Source organism: Nomascus leucogenys, chromosome 24, assembly GCF_006542625.1.
Source record: "Nomascus leucogenys isolate Asia chromosome 24, Asia_NLE_v1, whole genome shotgun sequence".
In the NCBI taxonomy this organism is placed as follows: domain Eukaryota; kingdom Metazoa; phylum Chordata; class Mammalia; order Primates; family Hylobatidae; genus Nomascus; species Nomascus leucogenys.
Genome location: NC_044404.1, coordinates 26,987,000 through 27,010,887, shown reverse-complemented (window position 1 = coordinate 27,010,887; position 23,888 = coordinate 26,987,000). Strand labels below are relative to the sequence as shown.

Below are 23,888 nucleotides of genomic sequence, written 5' to 3'. Positions count from 1 at the left end.
ATCCTAGCACTTTGGGAGGCCAAGGCAGGTGGATCACCTGAAGTCAGGAGTTCCTGACCAGCCTGGTCAACATAGTGAAACCCCGTCTCTACTAAAAATACAACAATTAGCTGGGTGTGGTGGCAGGTGCTTGTAATCCCAGGTACTCGGGAGGCTGAGGCAGGAGAATCACTTGAACCTGGGAGGTGGAGATTGCAAGTGAGCCAAGATTGCCACTGCACTCCAGCCTGGGCAACAAGAGTGAAACTCTGTCCCAAAAAAAAAAAAAAAAAAAAAAGAATAATAGGTACTGTTTTTTCTGAGACAGGGTCTCACTCTTGTCACCCAAGCTGGAGTGCAGTGGTGTGATCTCGGCTCACTGCAACCTCTGCCTCCCAGGTTCAAGTGATTCTCATGCCTCAGCCTCCCAAGTAGCTGGGGCTACAGGCACGTGCCACTCCACCCAGCTAATTTTTGCATTTTTAGAGGAGACGGGATTTCGCTGTGTTGGCCAGGCTCGTCACGAATTCCTGACCTCAGGTGATCCACCTGCCTTGGCCTCCCAAAGTGCTGGGATTACAGGCGTGAGCCACCGCGCCCAGCCTAGCATTTGGATCATTGATAAACCTGGGGCATTTGGTTGTGAACTCTAAAGGGCTGAACAATTGTGAGGCATTATTGTTATTATTCTGATCCTTGCTCTAAATGCTCTTTGGTTACTTTTATTCTAGCTGATGTTCTCCTTTCATCTGCTCCCAGATGACACAAGTCCCCTGCCCTTCTCTGAAATCTCTTTTGTCATTTCCCAGGTGGCTGGAATTTGTGCCTGGAGAATGTGAGGTACGGAGAACTCAGTTTAGGCATGGGAATATAAAAAGAGAGAGAGAGAACTCAGTTTAATGTTGCCACCTTCGGTTACTATCGTATCACTCTATTAATTATTTTTATATTTATTTATTTATTTTGAGACAGAGTCTCCCTCTGTCACCCAGGGTGGAATGCAGTGGCACAATCTCAGCTCACTGCAACCTCCATCTCCTGGGTTCAGGGGATTCTCCCACCTCAGCCTCCCAAGTAGCTGGGACTATAGGCGTGTGCCACCACGCCCAGCCAATTTTTGTGTTTTTTGGTAGAGACAGGGTTTTGCCATGTTAGCCAGGCTGGTCTTGAACTCCGGACCTCAAGTGATCTGCTTGCCTCAGCCTCCCACATGCTGGAATTACAGGCTTGAACCACTGTGCCTGGCCTAATAAATTTTTAGAGATGGGTCTCACTATGTTTCCCAGGCTGGAGTGCAGTGGCTATTTCACAAGCACAATCATAGTGCATTACAGCCTCAAATTCCTGGGTTCAAGTGATTCTTCTGCCTCAGCTTCCCAAGTAGCTGGTACTACAGGTGCATGCCACTGCACCTGGATATTATTATTTTATTTTACTTATTTTTTTTAGAGACAGGGTCTCCCTATGTTGCCTAGGTTGGTCTTAAACTCCTGGCCTCAACTGATACTCCCATCTCAGGCTCCTGAGTTGTGGGGATTACAGGCATGAGCCACTGCTGCTAGCTTATTATTATTTTAATATATTTTTCCATGGAAGGATAGCATACCTAGAACAAAGTGCACACATCTTGAGTCTTCAATGAGTTATCACGGAACAACTACATCGCTGTAACCTTTGTAGCTATCGCCCAGTAAAGAAATAGAACATTACCAGCATTCTAGAAGCCCTCATTATGTCCACTTTATGCCCCCTCCCAATTCCTACCACCTCCTTCCTCCCTCTGGCTTATCTCTGTGTTGCCAGAGCCCAGCACAAAGCCCTATCGAGAGGCCCAGTAAACATTTGTGAAAATAAATTGAACCTCAAGTACTTGTGATGTGACCTTGAGCTAGACACTTTGACTGTTTTGGCCTTAATGTACTCTTCTGCAAAACAGGGACAGCATTTCAGTGATTTCTGTACCTCCCAACCCTAGTTGTATATCAGAGCCTTTGAAAAAAATACTTGGGCACTACCCTGAAGTAATTGAATCTAAATCTCCGACGGTGGGTCCCCAGAAATGGTATTTTACAAAAGATGATGATGACTATTATTACTATTATTGACAGGGTCTCTCTTTGTTGCCCAGGCTAGATTGCTGTGGTGTGATCATAGTTCACTGCAGTCTCAAACTCCTAGGTTCAAATGATACTCCTGCCTCAGCCTCCCAAGCGGCTAGGACTACCAAGCCCAGCTACTTTTATCAGACGATGGTATTTATTTTTATTTTTATTTTTATTTTTTTGAGACAGAGTCTCGCTCTCTCGCCCAGGCTGGAATACAGTGGTGCAATCTTGACTCACTGCAACCTCCGCCTCCTGGGTTCAAGAGATTCTCCTGCCTCAGCCTCCTGAGTAGCTGGGATTACAGGCACGCGCCACCACACCCGGCTAATTTTTGTATGTTTAGTAGAGACGGGGTTTCAGCATGTTGGTCAGGCTGGTCTCGAACTCCTGACCTCGTGATCCACCTGCCTCGGCCTCCCAAAGTGCTGGGATTACAGGCATGAGCCACCACGAGCCTAGACAATGGTATGTTAAAGAAGCTTTCCAGTGATTCCATTGTATAGCCATGATCCCTTGAACCTCACCAATTTCAACCAAACCATAGGTTCAAATTTAAGTTCCACTACTTAAAGCATGCCACTGTTGCGGGTCGAATTGTGTCCCCGCAAAAGAAGTTGAAGTCCTAATGCCCAGTGCCTATGAAGATGGACTAATTAGGATGGAGTCTTTGAAGATGATCAGGTTAAGATGAGGTAATTAGGTTGGATTTCTAATCCAATGACTGGTGTCCTTATAAAAAGGGGAAATCTGGCTGGGGGTTGTGGCTCACCTCTGTAATCCCAGCACTTTGGGAGGCCGAGGCGGGTGGATCACCTGAGGTCAGGAGTTCGAGACCAGCCTGACCAAAATGGTGAAACCCCATCTCTACTAAAAATACAAAAATTAGCTGGACGTGGTGGTGGGTGCCAGTAATCCCAGCTACTCTGGAGGCTGAGGCAGGAGAATCGCTTGAATCCAGGAGGCAGAGGTTGCAGTGAGCCGAGATGGCGCCACCGCCCCCCAGCCTGGGCAACAAGAGCCAGACTCTATCTAAAAAAAAAAAAAAAAAAAAAAAAAAAAAAGTGTGGGCGGGGAATCTGGACGCAGAGACAGAGACACCAGAACTCCATGGAATACCAGTTAGTCCCAACAAACCAGTGGAAGGTAGGAGAAAGGCATGGGACAGATTCTCCCTCATAGCTCTCAGCTGAAACCAACCCTGCCAACACCTAGATCCGACCTCCAGCCTCCAGAACTGTGAGACAATCAATTTCTGTTGTTGCAGCCACTCAGTTTGTGATACTTTGTTTGTTTGTTTGTTTTTTGAGACGGAGTCTCGCTCTGTCGCCCAGGCTGGAGTGCAGTGGCGCAATCTCCGCTCACTGCAAGCTCCGCCTCCCGGGTTCACGCCATTCTCCTGCCTCAGCCTCTCCGAGTAGCTGGGACTACAGGCGCCCGCCACCACGCCCGGCTAATTTTTTGTGTTTTTAGTAGAGACGGGGTTTCACCTGGTCTCAATCTCCTGACCTCGTGATCCACCCGCCTCGGCCTCCCAAAGTGCTGGGATTACAAGCGTGAGCCACCGCACCGGGCCAGTTTGTGATACTTTGTTATTGCAGCCCTAGTAAGCAATACAACTACTTACGTAGAAGCCAGGGGACTCTCTTCACCTGTTTCCTCATCTCTAAAAGTGGAATTGTAATAATGTGCCAGGGTGCATTCCAAATAGTTTACACGGATTGTCTCAGTCATTACATCATCCCTCTGACATAGTCACTATTACTGTCTCTACTTAACAGATGAGAAAGTTGTGAAAAAGAAAGGTTAAGTAACTTGCTCAAGGTCACACGGTAACTAAATACATAAACTAATAATACATTCTTCACAGGATTGTTGGAAAGCGCTTATGAGACTGCAGATGTGGACGTGAAATCGCTTTGTAAGTGGTCGGCATTTTACTCGCGTTAGTGAGGTTCCCTGTATGTTCAGGACTTTTTTTTTTTTGTCATCTCTGACTCGCCTTCCTCTTCCTACGCGATACTTCCTTCCCTCAGCGACAGGGGCCGCTGCGCTGGGCGGGTGCCGACGGTCTCTCTAGCCCGCCGCACCGGCTGCTCGCTGGCGCCTATAAGTGACAGCGCCGGGCTCAGCTAGGCTTCAGTCCGCTGCCGCCGGGGCCGGTGCTAGGGTTAGTTCTGGAGCTGGACCAGGAGGAGCTGCAACTGGGCCGGGGCGGAGCGCCGCGCCGCGCCGGGGCCGCGAGGAGGGGCGTGTTGCTGCTGGCCCACCGCGAGCCGCCCCCAGCCCGCGCCGAGGCGCCTTCCCGCCAGGCCGCCTGCCTTCCGCCTCTTTCCATTTCCCCGGAATCTCAGCCCGGCGCGCCTGGACCCCAGCCCCTCTCTGGGTGGACAAGCTCCCGGCCGCTTCCCGGTTTCATTTCTTCTCAGCGTGGGCTCCCAGCCCCCTCTCTCCTTTTCCTGGACTGGGTCTCACCCTCTTCGGTCCCCTTCCTTTAGCTCAGGCTCCCTACCGCTTCCTTTAGCCCACAGCCCAGAGTCCCAGCTCCTCAGTCACTTTCCTCAGCCAAAGGGCTCAGCCTTCCCTCTTCCTTTCCCTTGCACGGGTCCAGCCTATCCTGCCCCTTCCTCTATCCCTAGGGCTCAGTTTCCCACATCCCTCCTCCCCCTTCCCAGGCCCGGAGTTCCAGACCTTTTGGTCTCCTTCCGTGGTCCTTCCTGGGTCCTTGCCCCCTTTCCCCACTTTGGAGTTCCAGATTGCAAACCCAGCCTCCCTCCATCCCCAGAAAATTGCTTCCAGGGAAATGCCTCTCTAAAACATGAACTTTTCCTAGAGACCACGCCAGTCTCTCTTCCCGCTTGCTGACCCCTTGCTACCTATGTGCCCGGTTTTACTCTCACTTGGGTAAGGTCGAGGCCGGCTCTGGGAGCAGCACCATGGTTCTGCGGTCTGGCATCAGTGGCCTCTCTCCACCTCGGATCTTCCCTTCCTTGCTCGTGGTGGTCGCTTTGGTGGGGCTGCTGCCTGTTCTCAGGAGCCATGGCCTCCAGCTCAGCCCAACTGCCAGCACCATTCGAAGCTCAGAGCCACCACGAGAACGCTCGATTGGGGATGTCACCACCGCTCCACCGGAGGTCACCCCAGAGAGCCGCCCTGTTAATCATTCCGTCACTGATCATGGCATGAAGCCGCGCAAGGCCTTTCCAGTCCTGGGCATCGACTACACACACGTACGCACCCCCTTCGAGATCTCCCTCTGGATCCTTCTGGCCTGCCTCATGAAGATAGGTAAGTCCCGTTTGCTCCGATGCGGCGGCCGCCACCAGACTGGTGAGCTTCTTGCCTCATCTCGCACCGTTTGAGGCTGTCCAGGAGTAAGGATCTGAACTACCCCCGTAAGGTAGGCAGTCTCCATCCTGCCACCTTGGTCCTTCTCAGGTTCCAGTTCTGTGGCTTCTGATCTGTGATCTGAGGCTTCCCAAGATTGGAGCCAGCACGGTGCACAGAAGAGAGCAGGATTAGAGAATGGGATGCTTCTGATCCTAGGTCCCTTCAGTAAGGCTTCCACAACTGGCAAGTCTCCTCTGACTGGGCCAGACCCCCAGGGGAGCCAGGCACCCCGCTGTGTGTGAGACAGAAAGGAGTGTCTTCTGGCGGGTGGCACATTCTGCTCTGTCAACAGCAACCAGTGCAATTTATGACAGGCTTCACTGGAGCGTGTTGCAGGATGGACTATATTTCTACTTGGCCTGCTTGAGGAGTTTAAGCATAGTGACCTGGGCACAGGAAACTTACAAGTGTGGTGGAACACAGGGGATCCCAATATTCCCACCTTTCCTTCATCTCCAGAATGTTATCTGTCAGCTTTGCTTGTCCAGGCTAGTTAGGAGCCCCTGAGTCAATTTCTGGCCCAGGAATGCCATACTTTATAGAATCTGTGGGACAAGGGGCCCTGGAAATTTCTGAAGTCTGTTTTGGAAGTGGAGGGAGAGTAGAGGAGGTTGAGGCTTGGTCTGACCCCAGCTCACCCCCAGGTCGCTGCCTGGCTGTGTCTCAGGGTGCTGTCTGGCCTGCTGCTCAATCAAGTAGGTGAAGTACATGGGGGGGCCTAGGGATGTTCAGGCCTGATGGGGGAGCCTAGGGATGTTCAGGCCTGAAGAGACTTTGAAACCTTCTTTTGGGGAGAAGGAAACAGACAAGTTATTCGCTCTCAGAGTATTGGTCTCCCTGCTAGGCCTGAGCACTCTGTTCTGCTGAGTGATTGGGGGAGCTTACTGGAGCCTACATTGCCCAGAAATCCCTGGAAGTGGTGTTCAGGGGGGCTTTGACAGCTGCCTTTGCATTTTTAGCTTGCCCCCAGCTGGCTGTGGAAGGCATGAGGTCCTCGGACTCTGCTGTCCCCTCTGCCTGAGATTTGGGTTTGGGGATTTGGCAGGAAACCTTCCAGCTCTCCCAAGGACATGCAGGAGCTGAGCGGTGCTGCCGGGCTGGTGTGAGGCAGGCTCTGGGACATGATGCGGGAGGGAAGTGGTGCCTCTAATTTGATAGATCCAGGAGCTGGGTTCCTGGTGCAGGGCTCTTGTGCCAAGCTGGTCACAGCAGCAGAGCCTTACATGGAACTAAGCCATCAGCACCTATACCCTGATGGCAGTTAGCTTCCTGGAGAGAAATCAAGGACTGGACAAGGGGAACCATGTGTACTGATTCCGACATAAATGCATGACCTTGAATAGCTGAGGCCTTTTTCTGCAGGTCTCCCTCACCTGTGAAATAGGTAAGACTCTCAAATTTGACCATACCAATTGAGTCATGAAATGTTGTCTGATTTGCTGTAAGAAGCTGAAGTGACAGTGATGTCATTTGACTGTGTGAGACCAGGAGGAGACCTCACAAGTGCAGTCTATAAATTGCCTCCTGTCCCCGATCCCCTCACCTGCCCACCACACCTGGCATTATATTAGGGCATTCAGGGCTGGCAGACACACTTTGAGTCTCAGTGGCTGCTGGTGGGACAACAGCATGACTGCAGAGACCCCACTCTAGGCAGTCAGAAGTTTGTCCCTGCAGGCCTGGTATCTCTAGTGCTAATGAGGTCAGCTTGGCCTGGCCTGCTTTGTCACCACCCAAGTGCTGTGCCCAGGACCCTGGGCAGCTGGAGAGCAGAGATGGTGCCATGGCAACAATATCAGTCTAGAAGTCAGGAAAATCTGGCTTCTCTTCCCACCTCCCTCTGTCCTTGGACCAATCACGCCTCCCTACCCATCAGTTGATCTTCGTGGTCCCTTCCAGGTGTGATATTTCTGTCATTCTACTGACTCTGGAAACTCTGGCAAGTCACTCAGCCTTGGACTTCACTTTTCCCATTGTAAAATGATGAGGCTGGACATGGTCTCCTTTCCAGAAGTCTGTTTCTGCCTTGGAAAGGCATTTTTCTGCTTCTGAAAACAGGAGCTCTAGCATCTGGCCATGAGTGGAGAGAAAGGTGGTCTAAAGATCTGAAGAGTCCCTGTTCAGGCCTCAAAAATGAAAGCCCATTTTTCCCAGCTTCACCTTTGCAGTGTGGAATTCAGCTACCACTCTGCCACTTAGCAGCATCTCTGAGCCTCAGTTTCCTCATGTATAAAAGGGGAACTAAGCTGGGCGCAGTAGCTCACGCGTGTAATCCCAGCACTTTGGGAGGCTGAGGCAGGGTGGATCGCCTGAAGTCAGGAGTTTTGAGACCAGCCTGGCCAACATGGTGAAACCCCATCTCTACTAAAAATACAAAAAATTAGCTGGGCATGGTGGCGGCTGCCTGTAATCCCAGCTACTCCAGAGGCTGAGGCAGGAGGATCGCTTGAGCCCAGGAGGCGGAGGTTGCAGTGAGCCAAGATTGCGCCATTGCACTCCAGCCTGGGCAACAAGAGTGAAATTCCGTCTCAAAATAAATAAATAAATAAATAAATAAAAATAAAATGGGAACTAATAGTATCCAGTTACAGTGCTATTAATGTGATTATTACATAAATGAATGCACATAAAACTGAGTTTGTATGTACAGGAAGTGTTCAATGAGTGACAGCTGCCCCTGTTAATATTTTAACCACCTACAGCAAATGCATCCCTACCTCAGCCTCCTACAACCTTCCTCTGAGCTGAAGGATTACAAACCTCTCAAACCTAGGCTGCCACTGATGTCCTTCCTTAAGGTATCAGGGTTTCCATGTGTCCTATACTGTTCACTTGAGCTGGTCATGGCGGGAGGGAAGATGGCACCAGCTGCCTTGTGGGGATAAGGGTGGGGGGCTGAGGCCATGCTCCCTCTGCACTCTCAGATACCCAAGAGCCTGGGAGCTGATTTTTGGGGTCTTGCCTATTCTCTCAACACCCCAGCGTGGGTAGGAGTTCCGTTGAGCCCTCATTCTGTCATCTATGGCAGCTGCTTCCCTTGCAGGTTACCCCTCCTATAAGAATAGAAAGTGCTTTGCAGTTTTCCTTCCTACCCTAACCATGGAGCAAAGCCTCAGGTAGACTCTTGCAGAGACTGGGGTGGGAGGAGCAGGGTGGGAGCTGAAGTTCTAGAATAGTTGCTTCTGGGTTCTAGTCTACCTCTGACTCAGGAGGTGACATTAGGTAAGTCACCTTCCCTCTCTGGACCTTTTTTCTCTCCCCAGCAGTCGGGAATTCTTGCTTGTCCTTGGTGGGGAGGGGCCAGTGAAGGGTGAAGAGGATTTAGGTTATTGGGAAAACTGGGAATGACTCCAAGCCTTAGGAGTTAGGTGCATTCCCCACCCCACATTGTGCTGTGGACCCTGCGTGAACTCTGCTTTGTTCCGAGTTCACCTGACTCCCAGGCTAGTACTTGTTCCAGAGGAGAGCTTCACTGTAACTCAGCTCACCACTGGCATCTCCTGCAGTTGTTTACCCATGTTCCTGACCCAGAATGCCTGGCAGAGGCCCAGGCGCCCATAAAGCAGGTATTCATCTTGTCTCCTGACCAGGGACACAAAAGGTTTCTTTTGTCCCTTTACATCTTATAGCCTTTTTTGGTTCTGGTCTTTGCAAGGCGAATCCTGCCATCTCCTCTGTAGATTAAGTCTGTGAATAGGGGAGATGGGGTCACTGCCCACTTCATCTGCGTGGATATCAGACCCAGCAACTGGTTTCCTGTAAAAATGACACTAGAAGGTGCCTCTCTCACTTCTCAAAAGAAGAGAAGAACAAATAGCTTAAAGGTCACCTTGAAACTGTCTCAAAAAGCCCAGATAGGACTCTCTAAAAAGGAAGCGATGACCTTTTTCTCTGGGAAAATAGCAGATTGACCGCAGAACAGTGGGAGGGAGGTCAGCTGGGGACTGGGAGGAAGGCTTCAGGTAGGACATGTGTCTCTAGGAGCGCCAAGGCACTTAGAGGGCTTAGTTGGTCAGATTGCCCAGACTTCATTCAGCTGAGCACCCACGAAGTTTGCCTTTCCTCTCCTTCCAAGCCAGCCCCATGGCGTCCAGCCCTGGTATAAAGGAAAGACGTAGTCAGAAGCCCTGGGTTCTCCTCCTGACGCTGCCTCTCGGTACCTGTGTGACCATGAACCTTGAGGTTCGTGCACCTCATTCTCTGAATCTGACTTGCCTCATCCTTAAGACCAACGTAGAGGCTGAACGTGGGAATGCCCAGTAGAGTGCCCAGCTCACTGTAGTAACTTTCAGGGCCGTGCAGATTCTTCCCCTTTTGGGAGGTCTTCCCAGCCCACAGCAGTCACTTTCTCTTTCTCTCCCAAACCCTTTTCCCTTATTGTTTACCCATAACATTGGCATTAGGCCTTGCCTGCCCTGTGACAGCTCCTGTGTTGAACGGGTGTGTGTGTTTTCATAATAGTTGCCACTTGGTATCTACGGAGTAGCATCAGGCACTTTATAAAAGCAATCTTATTTAATCCCTACTCAAATCACATGAGATAAAAGGTGTCTCTGTTTTGCAGATGAGGAAATGGCTCAGAGAGGTTATCTTCAGTGATGTCGAATTGCTATTTATTGTCTGTTCGAGTCTTGGCATAGCCTCCTTAGAGGGGTGCAGCTGCATCTCCTGCCTCTGGCATTCCCGCAGCAGATGCACACAGCCCTGCGCTGAGAAGCGCCCAGCTCACTGCACCTGCACTCAGGAATTGTAGGACTCCCTCTAGGAGCTGGGCACATGTCATTGGTGGGAGCCTTGTCCCTGCCTTGAGAAAGCTGTAGGTGTTCTGTGTCCAGCTGTGCGCCTGTCCTTCGTTTTTGTGAGTCTTCTTGGATGCACCTATATCCTGCATTCAGGTATGGCCTATCCCTTGTTCTCTGCTAGCGACCCTGCCTGCTATCTCTCTGCCAGTGCCCTCTCAGCCATCAGACCAGAGCTTGCTTCTTCCCTGCTTGGGCAGGGAAGTGCCAGGCAAAGGGTGGTCTCCTTTAGCCACAAGGGGTGGCTGACCTTATGACCTCCCGCCTCTGCGCAGAAAGGTGACAGGCTGCTTTTGGTTACCCTCAGGGCCCAGCAGAGTCCCCTGAGAGGCAGCCTCTGTTGGGAGCAGGTGGCACAACTTTGTTTAGCTCTACAAGGCAGGAGGAGTTTAATAGTACTTCTCATTAGCAATGAAATTTGTTTCCAAAGCACTTGCGTGTACAATATTTAATTTAGATCTTCTCAGTGGTCCTGTGGGTTAGAATAGCATGTGGTATTGATGTGTTCATTTTACATCTAAAGAAATTGAGCCTTCGGTTGTGACCTGCCTGAGGTCACTTAGCAAGCCTGGGACTAATCACTCAAGGCCAAACTCTCTCCTGCCAAGCCGACACGCTGGGTTCTTGTTGGATCAAGGGGGATGAGAGATTTAAAGGGGCTTTGAGGAGAGTCAATGACCAGACACATCCACATTGGTAACCTGGATTGTTGTCAGGAGGGACACCTGTTCCTCCTATAGGAAGGAAGGGCTAAAGGGTCTGGGTGGTCTGGAGCCTTGACAGCTTTGGCTCAGCTCCGAGTTCTTCTCTACAACTTGAACATACCTGTATTTGCATGAAGGAGGATGAGGGCCAGAGTCGCACTGGGGACTGTCATTCTCATAGCCTTTATCTGTGGAGCAGCAAATCTTTGAAATGGAGGACTTGGCCTTTCCCCCAAAATGTTGTATGCCCTCTGGGAGAGAAAAGGAGAGGCAGAGAAATGATTACAATGGAAAACATGCAGGATGGGGTGAAAGGTCAAGATACCTGAGATCTAGTCTCAGCTCTCTGTTGCCCAGCTGTGTGACTTTAGGGAAGGCATAACCTCTCTGAGCCCCTGTTTTCTTTTTTCTTTTCTTTTTTTTGATACAAGAGTTTCGCTCTTGTTGCCCAGGCTGGAGTGCAATAGTGCAATCCCAGCTCGCTGCAACCTCTGCCTCTCGGGTTCAAGCAATTCTCCTGCCTCAGCCTCCTGAGTAGTGGGGATTACAGGCATGTGCCACCACACCTGGCTAATTTTGTATTTTTAGTAGGGATGGGGTTTTGCCGTGTTGGTCAGGCCCGTCTTGAACTCCTGACCTTAGCTGATCCGCTCACCTTGGCCTCCCAAAGTGCTGGGATTACAGGTGTGAGCCACTGCTCCCGGCCTGAGCCCCTGTTTTCTAATTGATAATATAGATACTTAATTTTTCATTTTGTTTTGTTTTGGTTTTTTAGAGATGGGGGATGGAGGGTCTTCCATTGTTGTTGTCCAGGCTGGTTTTGAATCCCTGGCCTCAAATGACTCTCCCGCCTCAGTCTCCTGAGTAGCTGGGATTACAGGCATGAACCATCACGCCTGACTCCCTATTATTTTATTTTTATTAATTTTTTTGAGATGGAGTCTCACTCTGTCGCCCAGGCTGGAATGCAATGAGGCAATCTCGGCTCACAGCAACCTCCGCCTCCGGGTTCAAGTGATTCCCCTACCTCAGCCTCCCAAGTAGCTGGGACTACAGGCATGTGCTACCACCCCCAGCTAATTTTTGTATTTTTTTTTCTTTTTTCTTTTCTTTTTTTTTTTTTTTTTTTTGAGACAGAGTCTCGCTCTGTTGCACAGGCTGGAGTGCAGAGGCACGATCTCAGCTCACTGCAACCTCTGCCTCCCGGGTTCAAGTGATTCTCCTGCCTCAGCCTCCCGAGTAGCTGGGATTACAGGCACCAACCATCGTGCCTGGCTAACTTTTTGTATATATATTTTTATTAATAGAGACAGGGTTTCACCATGTTGGCCAGGCTGGTCTCGAACTCCTGACCTCAGGTGATCTGCCCGCCTCAGCCTCCCGAAGTCCTGATATTACAGGCATGAGCCACCACGCCTGGCCTAATTTTTGTATTTTTAGTAGAGATGGGTTTTCGCCATGTTGGCCAGGCTGGTCTTGAACTCCTGACCTCAGGCTATCTGCCCGTCCTGGCCTCCCAAAGTGCTGGGATTACAGGCATGAGCCACTGCACCCAGCCGGTAATTGGTGATACATTTGTTAAATACTTGTTAATTATATTAGCTGTCACTGATTAATTTTTTATTTTGTTTATTTTTGAGACAGGATTTCGCTCTGTCTCCCAGGCTGGAGTGCAGTGGCACAAAGACGGCTCACTGCAGCTTCAACCTCCCGGGCTCAGGCAATCCCCCCACCTCAGCCTCCTGAGTATCTGGGACCACAGGCACAGGCTACCACATACGGCTAAGCTGCCACTTATTCATATCTAGTTTAGAGGTTGTGAAAGGTACTTGCACAGCTAGAAAACATTGGGGTTTAAGCCCAGATTTGTCTGACTTCAGAGCCTGTGTTCTTTTCATCCTCATGCCCTGATTCCAAGGGCCTTTTCAGTTTAGAAATGTAATTTTTCCCATAATCATTTTGAATTGGGGGCGATTTAAAGACTTTAGTATTTTGAGCCTTGGCTGCTTTCTGTGGATCACTTCTTGGGTTTGGGGAAAAAGCTGACCCACTCCAAGTCCCACTGTGAAGCAAATAACCTTTCTCGGAGGTGGCAGCATGCAGAAAAATACGGGAGTGACGGGGAACTGGAGCTGGGGGCCTGAGGCTCTCTCTGGGAATGCCGGCCCATACACAGCCTCCTTTCCTCCTCACCGCCTCTCCCACCTGCCCCCTTTCCTCCTGAGGCAGGGAGAGAAGGCTCGCTCAGCACACCCAGGACCTGGGTTATTCCTGAGTCATCCATTGCCTGTGTGGGCCTCATTTTGCAGCACTCGCTCCCCCTGCAAATGTCTGAGTCAGACATGTCTCCCCAAGGTTGTCTGCACACACTGCACTGGACCAAACTGTCTCTTTAGATGCCGATAAACATCAACTGATACTTTAAAGCAGCTCGTGATTATATGTTGGTATTTTAATCTTATGGGCTAATCTAATTTTAACTGAACTAAGTTTTGGGTTGGGCCTGGATCGGTGGGCTGCCCGCCTTCCCTGGGATCATGCTGACTTCATTTTCTTCCCCCTAAAGCTCATCTAATATACAGGGCCGGTTTTGGGCTCTATTAGGCCAGACCTGAGCCCTGAGTTTTTATACTACTTGCCAAGAATCCAGAGTTCCCCCAAATTACCCCAGCAAGTTCTTTCCTGAAAAGATATGTCCTTAAGCAGTTCTAACTGAGATTCAGGATGAGAAGCTCTGTTCCTTCCCAGGCCCCCTTCCCTATCCCTTGGGAAGCACTTACCCCTAAGCCCAGACTGGCCTTTCCACAGTGCTGAGCCTGTTTGAGACCAGGCCACAGAAGGCAGAGGAGTGATATCACAGCTGTGTGTTAGAGCCCACAAGTTCACTAAACCAGTAAATAGCTAACACTTGCATAGCATTTGCCGTATGCCAAGTGAAGCTGGAAGAGGCTGTGTCTTTGCATCAGCCAGCCAGGACCAAGAGCAGCTCGCTAAGATCCTGGGTGGAAGAGGCAGGTCAGCTGAAATCAGCCAGCAGGCATTTAGCATATGGCCATCAAGGAACAAAAGAGTAAACCCAGGCCCTGCTCTTTAGGAGCTTCCAGCCTGCCAGGGCTGGGTGGACTCCTGGCAGAGGCAAAGTGCAGAGGGAGCAAGCAGTCCCTGAGGACTGGGGTGTTTAGAGATGGCCTCTCAAAGGATGTGGAACATGAGTCTGAGTCTTGAAGGATAGAAAGGAATTAGATAAGCAGGCTATACTTAGTACCAATTTCCATAAGAATGTAAGCCTCTTGAGGACAGGGCCTTTGTTCACTTTCTTTTTTTTTTTTTTCCTTTTTCTTTTGAGATGGAGTCTTGCTCTTCACCAGGGTTGGAGTGCCACAGTGCAGTGGTGCGATCTCAGCTCACTGCAACTTCTGCCTCCCAGGTTCAAGCAATTCTCCTGCCTCAGCCTCCAGAGTAGCTGGGATTACAGGCTCACATCACCATGCCCAGCTAATTTTTTGTGTTTTTAGTAGAGACGGGGTTTTGCTATGTTGGCCAGTCTGGTCTAGAACTCCTGACCTCAGGTGATTCACCCACTTTGGCCTCCCAAAGTGCTGAGATTACAGGCGTGAGCGACCATGCCCGGCCTGTTCACTTTCTTATCTGTGCCTAGCACGGAGTAAGGGCTCCATAAATATTTGGGGAAGGAACACATGAATGAATATGTGATTGACTTCAGTGTAAAGATAGGATCCCTGCAAAGCCCTGGGGCAGACAAGAAACCAGTTTGACTGCTCAGAGAGGAGGGAGAGCAAAGGTTGCAGAGGCTCCTTGGCACCAGACTGCCAAGCCAGGGAGTTTAACTGAGCTGGCTGGGAGCGACACTCACAGAATGATGCCTTAGGCACCAGCCAGTATTTAAGGGGTGCTGCCGTGGCCACCTCCCTCGGCTTGGCTCTAATGGAGGGTCTGCAAGGGCATCCTCTCTGGGCCGGGTGGGGTCTCTCTGGGAAGATCTGGATCTGTTTGGTCTGCCCTCAATTTCTGTAAGTAAAAGTAAGATACCAGAGCTTCCTTGGGGAGCTGCCGAGAGCCCTAATTGAATTAAGCTTTTCCTGGGAAGATTCCTCAAGCCATAAACTGCACTGTGACTGTGAATTAATGAGACCAGTGGCTGGAAACCATACAAGAAGGCAATCTTGTTAATTTGTAGTTGTACCTGGACAGGTTTACTTATGGCTTCTCTTTGCTTTTATGTGTGTTGGGAATGGGTGGGCTGGGCCAGAATCTCCTTTCTGTAGCAGATTTATTTTTATAATATGAATAAATGAAACATGTCAATGGTAAAAACAAAACAACAAAAATAAAACTCAACAGTACAGAGGGTATTGAGGTGAAAAGGAAAAGTCCCCCTCATTACTTCTCTGACCACCCCCACTGTCATACATTGCAGAGGTTACCACTGTTAACTGTCTTGTCCATCTTTTTTAGAAATTCTCCATGCATATATTGAGTATGTGAGTGTGCATGCATGCAAGGCAAATTTAGCTTTCATAAAGCCATTGCATAAAGGAAAAGAGTTCTAGGCTGGTAACTGGGGACCTGGGTCCTAGTCCTAGCTCGCCTCTTTCCTGCATATTGACCTTTGCTAAGCTATGTTTGCCTTCCTGGGCCTTAGTTTCCCTATCTGTCAATTTCATCTTGAAGGGCTGTCTGGGGCTGTCCTGTGGGAAAGGCGGTTGTTCCAGGGAAGCCTCTGTTCTGTTGAGGCCTAAGCAGACTGTGAGGCCCTCAGATGGGGAATTCCACAGCTCTATGCTTTGGGAGTGGGCCAATGCTGTCATTGAGCCCTGGCTTCAAAGCACAGAATTCAGTACAAGCACAGATCACGGTCATCTCTAAGTCCAGCTGAGGGTTACAAGGTTGAAGAAATGAGCCCACAGGGAGTCAGCTTTCTTGCTGGGAAAGTGAGACAACATAGAAGGGAGAAAGCACAGGTGGGAAATTGTGTGGTTCAGGCTGGATGCTTGGGGGAATCAGAGGAGAGGAGGAGAGATGAGGGAAGCTTCTTGAAGGAGGCGGCCTTGAGAGGTAGGCCAGGGGTGGAAGAGGAACATCATTCAGGAGGAGTTGCTAAGGGATTCTGGTCTAGGTGAGAGGATGGACTGGATGATCTGTCGTTCTAGGATCTAGGTTTCTAAGATTGTTTCTGAGTCCATGATAAAGTTTGTGGAGCTCCCAAAATAGTCTGCAGACAGTTGTATATACGTGATTTTATCAAGGGAGAAGGCCCATAATAGACTCAGATTTTTTTTTTTTTTTTTTTTTTTTTTTTTTACACAGTTGATTGTCAGTGTGTAAGCCACAGATTCTGAAGGTTAAGAGCTTCTGCCTTTTTTGTGGTGGGAACTTGAAGAAGGGTAAAGGACTAACTGGTCTGGGATGAATCCTTGGAGGAGGTGGTACTTAATTCTGGGATGAGTGGGGTTTGCCTGGGGGGACTGCAAAATACCTTCCAGGCAAGGAGAAAGGACCCCAGAGTGAGTAAGCTGTGTCCTGAGAGAAGGGAAGGGGAAATGAGTCCTTAAAGTAGAGAAAAACTTTTCTAGGTTGGAAATCAAAGCAGATGCAACATGCTCCGCCTACACTGTGCAGCAGGGAGGGTACCGGCTTCTTTATGCCCTCTGGGTTGCCTGGGTTGCCATGGTGAGCCCAGCTCACACCCAGTAGGTGACTCAGGCCACCTGCCCATTTCCCTAAAGCAGCTAGGGCCCAGGCACACCTCTGAGGCTCTGCTAGTGGGGAAGCAGCCACCTTTGAGGCAGCAAACGCAAGAGAAAGCCTCTGAAGGTGGACAGGCTTTGAGGATGCAGCTAGGAAGCCCTGACTGGCCTCTGCTGTTTCCTGGACTGAAGGTCCCTCTTCTCTGTTCTCACTCTGCTTCTGGGAGTGAAAGTATAGGATATTCTAATTCTAGAATGTTAGAGATGGAAAAATCCTTATCATAGCTTGTAACCCCCAGGCCCAAAGGGAAATGGAGATGTTTTGATCGAGTTCTCTGTTTTTCCAGTTGAGGCCCAGAGAGGATTGGCCCCAGACCACACATGAATTAATGGCAGAGGCAGTCTTCTTCCCTGCTCTGTTAACTAACTCAGGAGTCCCTAGGCAGTAAGACCTGGACAGTGGACCAAGAGGAGAGGCTGTGGGTTTTGGCTTGGATATTGCTAGCATTGGCAAATCTCAGTTCTTCCAGTGGGCCCTTTAAGCCCAAAGAAGGGCAGCGTCCCCCTGGGGTATCTATTAGGGAGCTGTCCTTGGCAGAGAAACCATTGGTCCTTACACTGGTCCTTACAGGGGAGCCAAGTACAGGTCTTGGGACCTCTGAGACAGCCCAGAGGCTTCTGCCTTCACCCATTGAATCCCACAGGTTGGGTAGTCCATCACAAGCCAATGTTGAGCTTGGGTGCTTTTTATAGCATCTTTGCCATCAAGCCAGGGAATAAGATCTTATCTCCCCGGTGGCCAGGACCCACAGGAATCTGGATGCTGTACCAGGTAGGCGTTATGCCAGCATGAGGCGGAGCCAACTCACCTAACTGGGCAAAGCCTAAGACTCAGGTTACAGCAAGATAGGGGAGGGGGAGCGGGCACCCTACCCCACCCGCTTCCCTGACTGAGCCCCGCCTGCCTGGCTGGTGGAAGGTGCAGAGATGCATGAGAACTGCTGCTTTTACCAAGCTCAACGACTTGTTTGAGAAATGGACTTGTTTGAGAAATGCGGTACAGATGCAGAACAGTCAGACAGTAGAAAGGGGGTGTGATTTGAAGTGCAGATGGAATTCTATGGGAGTTGAGAGGTGGGAGAGAGAACTTCGTATCTGGGAAGATCCCGGTAGGCTGTGCAAGTGATCACTGAGCTAGGCCTTGAAGTATATGCAGGGTTTAGATGAGATACTTGAATGAAAGCTCACTGGGCACAGCCAGAAGCTTCAACTTGGGGCAGAACCTCTGGATTGCGGGAGAGTGTCCTAGAGCAGTTCCCTTTGGAGACATGCCCACAGGCATGGTGGTTAGAAAAACAAGCTTTGCAGCTTGACAGACCTGGGTTCAAATCTCAGCTCTACTACTTTGTAGCACCGTGACCTTGGGCAAGTCACTTATCCTGTTTTAACAATTTTTTTTTTAATTTTTTATTTTGAGATGGAGATTCTCTCTGTCACCCAGACTGGAGTACAGTGGCACAATCTTGGCTCATTGCAACCTCCGCCTCCCTGCTTCAAGGGATTCTCCTGCCTCCCGAGTAGCTGGAGGCTTGTGCCACCACGCCTGGCTAATTTTTGTATTTTTAATAGAGATGGGGTTTCGTCATGTTGGCCAGGCTGGTTTTGAACTCCTGACCTCAAGTGATCTCCCCACCTTGTCCTCCCAAAGTGCTGGGATTACAGGCTTGAGCTGCCGCGCCTGGCCTGTGGAGGTGACCCGCCTGGTGTCATATAGCCTGACTGTGGCACAGCTGAAGCCGGACTCCAGGACTTCCCCTTCCAAGTCCTGTGCCATTTCTCCTACATAACATTTATGTTATGTTACCCCACCTAGCTAGAGTAGCAAGACTGATTGCCTGAAACATTTAATGAGCAAAGCGTGATTTTGTATGACAACTTGATGTGTAGCTATAAAAGCACTCAATTTTGCAGAACAGATGATGATTTTAAAAATAGTCCCAGCTATGATAAGTGCTAGGTGAGTGATGCCAGTATTAAGGGGAGAAGGTGTGCCCTTTTTAAGCTACATCACCCTGTCTGAGCCTCGGTTTCCCCAGTCTAAAGGGAGTGATGTCTGTAAAGCCCTGAGCACATTGTAAGTGCTCAGTAATGGGAATTGCTACTATTCCTGGAGCCTTAAAGGAAGAGGTGAGGGTGGGGTCAAGCACTGGAGGATGGTTTCAGGTATATGGACTGGAGGGCATTGGGGTGAGCTGAGTACTGAGGTTAGGGGTGCAAATGAGACCATGAGCTGAATTGTCTGAGCTTGTTCTTTAGTTGGGAGGTGGGGAGACACATGTTCAGCAAACGGATTCGGGCTGATAAACACTGTACTGAAGATGGAAAGATAGATAAATATAATCCCAGCCTCAAGGGAGAGGCTGGCATGTAAACAGGCACTTGTGATGTGCTGTGAAGTGCTGCAGCAGGAGCCTGCAGAGCTGTGGGTGCGCGGGAGGGAGGAGCGGAGGTGGGTGGGTCAGGAAAGGCTTCCCAGAGCTTTGAGCTGGGTCCTGAAGGTTAAGAATGAGTGTTTTGGCCAGGTGCCGTGGCTCACACCTGTAATCCCAGCACTTTGGGAGGCTGAGATGGGTGGATCACTTGAGGTCAGGAGTTCCAGACCAGCCTGGACAACATGGTGAAAGCTCATCTCTACTAAAAATACAAAAATTAGCCAGGTGTGATGGCGCAAGTCTCTATTCCCAGCTACTTGGGAGGTTGAGACAGGAGAATGGCTTGAACCCAGGAGGTGGAGGTTGCTGTGAGCCGAGATCACATCACTGCACTCTAGCCTGGGCGACAGCGAAACTCTGTTTCAAAAAAAAAAAAAGAATGAGTGTGCTTAGCTCACATAGAGGGGAGAACTAGAGAAGGGCACAGAGATGTGAATGATACAGAGCCACAGATCATGCAGAACCATTGACCTTTGCTTCTGAAACTCATTGGGATGTTTCCAACCCTTCCACCTCACCCCCAAACACGCCTCACTCACCTGCTTGGCTGGGCAGAGAAGCTAACTGCACCTGTGGGGCACTGAGCACCCGTGATGGCTGTCGCCCTGGTATAGGCAATGAGGACAGAGCTACCTACTACTTACTGAGACCCTGCCAGTGCCTAGCTTTGTGCTCAGGGCTTCGCATAGTGCATCGTTGCCTTCTGCACTATGTGATGGCCCCGAAGGGTGCGAGTCATGGTATCTAGCTTTATTTAGCTTACAGCTACTTTAGGAAAGTGAAACAGGGAATAATTAAGTGCTCGAGGATTGCTGTGCTGTTGCCTCAAAGAACAGGAGACCTTTAGGAAGGGGAGAAATGTGGCTGGAATGAGCATGGAGCAGAGATCTTTGTGCAGACACCTTCACCAGACCCTTCTAAGAGGGAGAGAAGGTGACCAATCAGGCAAGGGCCGTGACATCAGTCAAGGCTCTTTGCAGGCTCTGAGTACTGGGTATGGGCAGGCACCTGTTGGGGAGCCCAGCCAGCTGCAGGAAAAGTGTGGGTGAGGAGTCAGTGAGAAATAAGACAGTAGGTGGGCGGGGCTGGATGAAGCATCTGGAACTCCAGAGGGGTGTAGACTTGGCCAGGGCTCCTCAGACTGGTGGCAAACACAACCACACCTGTCAGAGGCTTGCCTCTTCACTCCATCTTCACCACAAGCATCTCCAACCCGGGTGATTCCCGGGCCTCCTGAATGGTCTTGTGGCTCCGCTGCTGTCTGCCTGCAGTCAGCTCTCCACAGAGCAGCCACAGGGAGCTTTGAGACCTGTAAACCAGAGAGCATGGTGTTCCCCCTGCTGAAAACCCTTCAAATGCTTCCTGATGAACTTGGGAGAAAATGCAAGGAAAGTGTGGCCCACCCCTGTCTCCACTTCATGCCCCGCTACCCTTTCCCCTGTTCCAGTCGCACCGGCCTTCCTGTGTCCTTAACGCACATCTGCCTTGCCAGGCCTGTTCCTCCATAAAGCTGTGGCATTTGCTCGATCCCCAGCCTGGAGCACTGCCCATAGACTGCCGCACGCCGGCGCTCTCCTTCAGGCCCTAGATCAAACGTCATCTCTTCAGAGAGGCCTCCCTGACTGTCCAGTCTAACGGGCAGCACACGCCCCACCAGCTGCCTCTGCCCCCATGTCAGACACTATTCTGGATCTGAGGACACAGCCAGGAACAAGACAGAAGAGGCTCCTGATGTCAGGGGGCTCCCATGCCAGCATGGAGCATTGGATGTGGACAAAGCAGTGTTAGGTAGTGTTAAGTGTCCTGAAGAAGGCAGACATGAGGGAGAGGTGGGGCTGCTGGATGGCCAGCAAGGGTTCTCTAAGGAGCTGGTGTCTGAGCTGAGACCCAAAGGACAAGAAGAGCTCATCTTCCAAAGACCAGGGCCCCTGAGGGGGGTGTGTTTGAGGAACCTGAAGTGCGGGGGAAGAGGGGAAGCATGGTGTGAGAATGGAGAAGAGAGCAGGGGCCAGATCATGCCGGGCCCGTGGGCCTGGGGCTAGGATTCATGGTGCTGTGTGGCACCGTCAAAGGCTCTTGAGTAGCATGACATGGTCTGACCTGGGGAGGGATGTGCGGACAGCCTGGGAGTGCAATAGAGTCAGCTCAGGCCCTGGGCTGGCCCTACTCAGTGCCCTGCCTACCAGCAGCTCAGGCTGGGTCTGTGAGGGCACCAGAGTAAAGCTTCCCGACAGGCACCACTGGCCAAGCCAGCAGTGGGATGGAAGCTCCAGCCTAGGAGAGCTGCTAGCAGGGAGGGGCGAGCAGGACGCTGGAGCAGAGTGGGCGTGGAGTCAGGGGCACGTTGGGGAGGGAGGGGCTGAGTGGGCACCAGGCTCTGCTGGACTCCTGCTGGCCATCCCTCCCTTGCTGGGCCTCAGCGCCTGCAGGCAAACAGTCACCAGACCTGTCATGTGGGAGGCGTGGCATTGCTGAACACCAGGGTTGGACATGCCTGTTCCCTGCTGAACCCTATGGTCATGGCCTGGGGAGTTGTCAGGTCAGGAAAGGGCAGACCTAGAATCAGAATCAGACTTTAGCGCTGGGAGGGACCCTAGAGACTGCAGAAGTCCAGGAGGAAAAGATAAGGGGTTAGGGAATCAAAAGACCAGGACTGAAACCCCCCTCTCCCACTTGCAGCTGTGTGGTCCCCATGTGCAAAGGTGTGGAGGTTAAATGAGAATGCTGAGGCGAGCACCTAGCAGTAAGGGCTTTTAAATGTCTGACATGGTGACAGAGCCCGGCCCATCCCCCTCAGCTCACAGAGGAAGCAGAGGCCAGGGCGGAAGTGACTTGCTTAAGGGCCACAGAGCTGCATTGAGCTCAGCTCCCCGACCTCTAGTCCAGGCTCTCCTGTGATGCTATAAGTGGTCCTTCTTCCCACATCGTTCCCTCCGCAGAGGTGAGGTGGCCTCCTGCCTGTCCCACTTTCTTTTCAGCCTGCCTCTGAGCACCTACCATGCAGCAGACACAGCTGCGTGGTTGGTGGTTCCCACCCTGGAAGCGCTGGCACTGACATTTGTGTGTGGGAGACAGACACATAAACAGCTAAAACACAAGGCAGGCTGAAGTGCCGCAGGGACACAGCACGTTGCAGGTGGGCCCTGGGGGCAGATGGGGCTCCATCTGGCACTACCACTTACAATGGAATGGCAATGAGGCCCAAACCTAAGTTAGAACAGATCAAGAGGGCCTTGGATTCAATGCAGAGGAGTGTGGGCTCTTTCCTGAAGATGGGGGAACTGCAGAGGTTCTGGTGGAGCCATGACCATGACTGGCCTGTGTTTAGAATGAGGGCTCTCCTGGCTGATGGAGAAGGGATTAGATGAAGCTTTTTCCCCAGTGTTCTTGGCTCTGGGAATTTTCCGCCTCCTCCTTCCATGGGTAATTATCCTTCCTAAGAAACTGATCAGATGGGAAACTGCAGGAAATTGTTTGGGACAGGGATTGTGTAGGAGTTGAGGGGAGAGTGGAGAGGATGTAGCCGGAGAGGGGGATCCGTGCCAAGCAGCAGGTGGTGGCTCCCTTCAGAGGGGAGGGAGGGAAGTCTGGGCAGGGCTGGGAATTTAGAGCAGGAGGATGCAGGTGCTTCTCGGGGAGCCGAGTCCCCCAAAACTCCTGGTCTTACCCTCGGTTGAGGAGAGGGGTTAGGGTGACTGGCAGGGTCTGACTTTTCCGGGTCAACAAGAGCTGGGGAAAGTGTGAGGCAGTGTGGCCCAGTGGGCGGGGCCGAGCCCAGGCCCAGCTCTGCTTGGAAATTCCCTTATTGTGGGCCAGGGCTAGTTAGGAGTGGTGAGTGTGCACTGGGCATCCTCCCTTGGCACAGAGCAGTCCTCCTCCTGCCCCCCTGCTCCCAGCAGACCCAGAGCTTGAGTCGTGGACCTGGCTGCTGTCCCCTTGCTAGTTAAGCAGCAGCTCTCCATGTGCTGAGGCTTCTGGAGAGCCAGGCTTCCCTTAGTGACTGAACCACAGCGACGGGTGCTTAGCGCTGAGGACAAGGGGCTCCCCACATCTGAAGCCAGGTGCGAGACTGCCTCTACAGGGGCCCAGAAGGCTCTGCAGGTGGAGATTCAAGGCATCCTTCTGGGCAGTCAGGGGCCAATAGAGACTGCAGAGTCCAACAGACCTGTCTGAATGCCAGCTCTACTACCTGCCTGCTATATGCCTGCAAATAATTCTGGGGTAACCACAATTCTGACTTGGATCATCATCACTTGGTCTTACCTGTTCTTGAACTTCATCTGAATGGAATCATAGGTACTCTTGTGTGTCTGGCTGCTTTTGCTCAGCCTATCTGTGAGATTCCTCTTCACTGTCACATGTACCAGAGGTTTGTTCATTTTATTGCTGTTCAGTGTTGCCTCGTATGAATACACCACAGTTGGCTCACTCTCCTGTTGATGGGCGTTTGGATTGGTTCCCTTTTTTTGACAATTGTGAATAAAGCTGCTCTGAGCATTCTTGTACTCCATAGGGTTTTGTGAGAATTAAATGAAATAATCTGTGACAGTAAAGTGTTTAATACTGAATTTTGACTCAGAGCAGGTGCTCAGAACGTTTTCCCTCCAGATTTTTTTTTTTTTTTTTTTTTTTTCAGAAAAAAGGAAGAAATAAAAAAAAAAATTCAAACACTGCTTAAGTATATAAAGAAGAAAAATGCAAGTCATACCCCTTT

The 23,888-nt window shown here is 50.8% G+C and overlaps 1 protein-coding gene across 2 annotated transcripts in view; it reads left to right on the top strand.

The window, feature by feature from the left end:
- Positions 1 to 4,182: 4,182 nt before the first annotated feature.
- Positions 4,183 to 23,888, top strand: part of SLC9A1 (solute carrier family 9 member A1) — a 60,532-nt gene continuing 40,826 nt past the window's right edge. For both annotated transcript variants that reach the window (XR_004028425.1, XM_003271670.4), the window contains exon 1: positions 4,183 to 5,369. Coding sequence is in view for 1 of the 2 variants with exons in the window: in XM_003271670.4 (XP_003271718.2) it covers positions 5,018 to 5,369 (352 nt within the window). In the remaining variant the exon portion in view is untranslated. The remainder of the gene's footprint in view (positions 5,370 to 23,888) is intronic.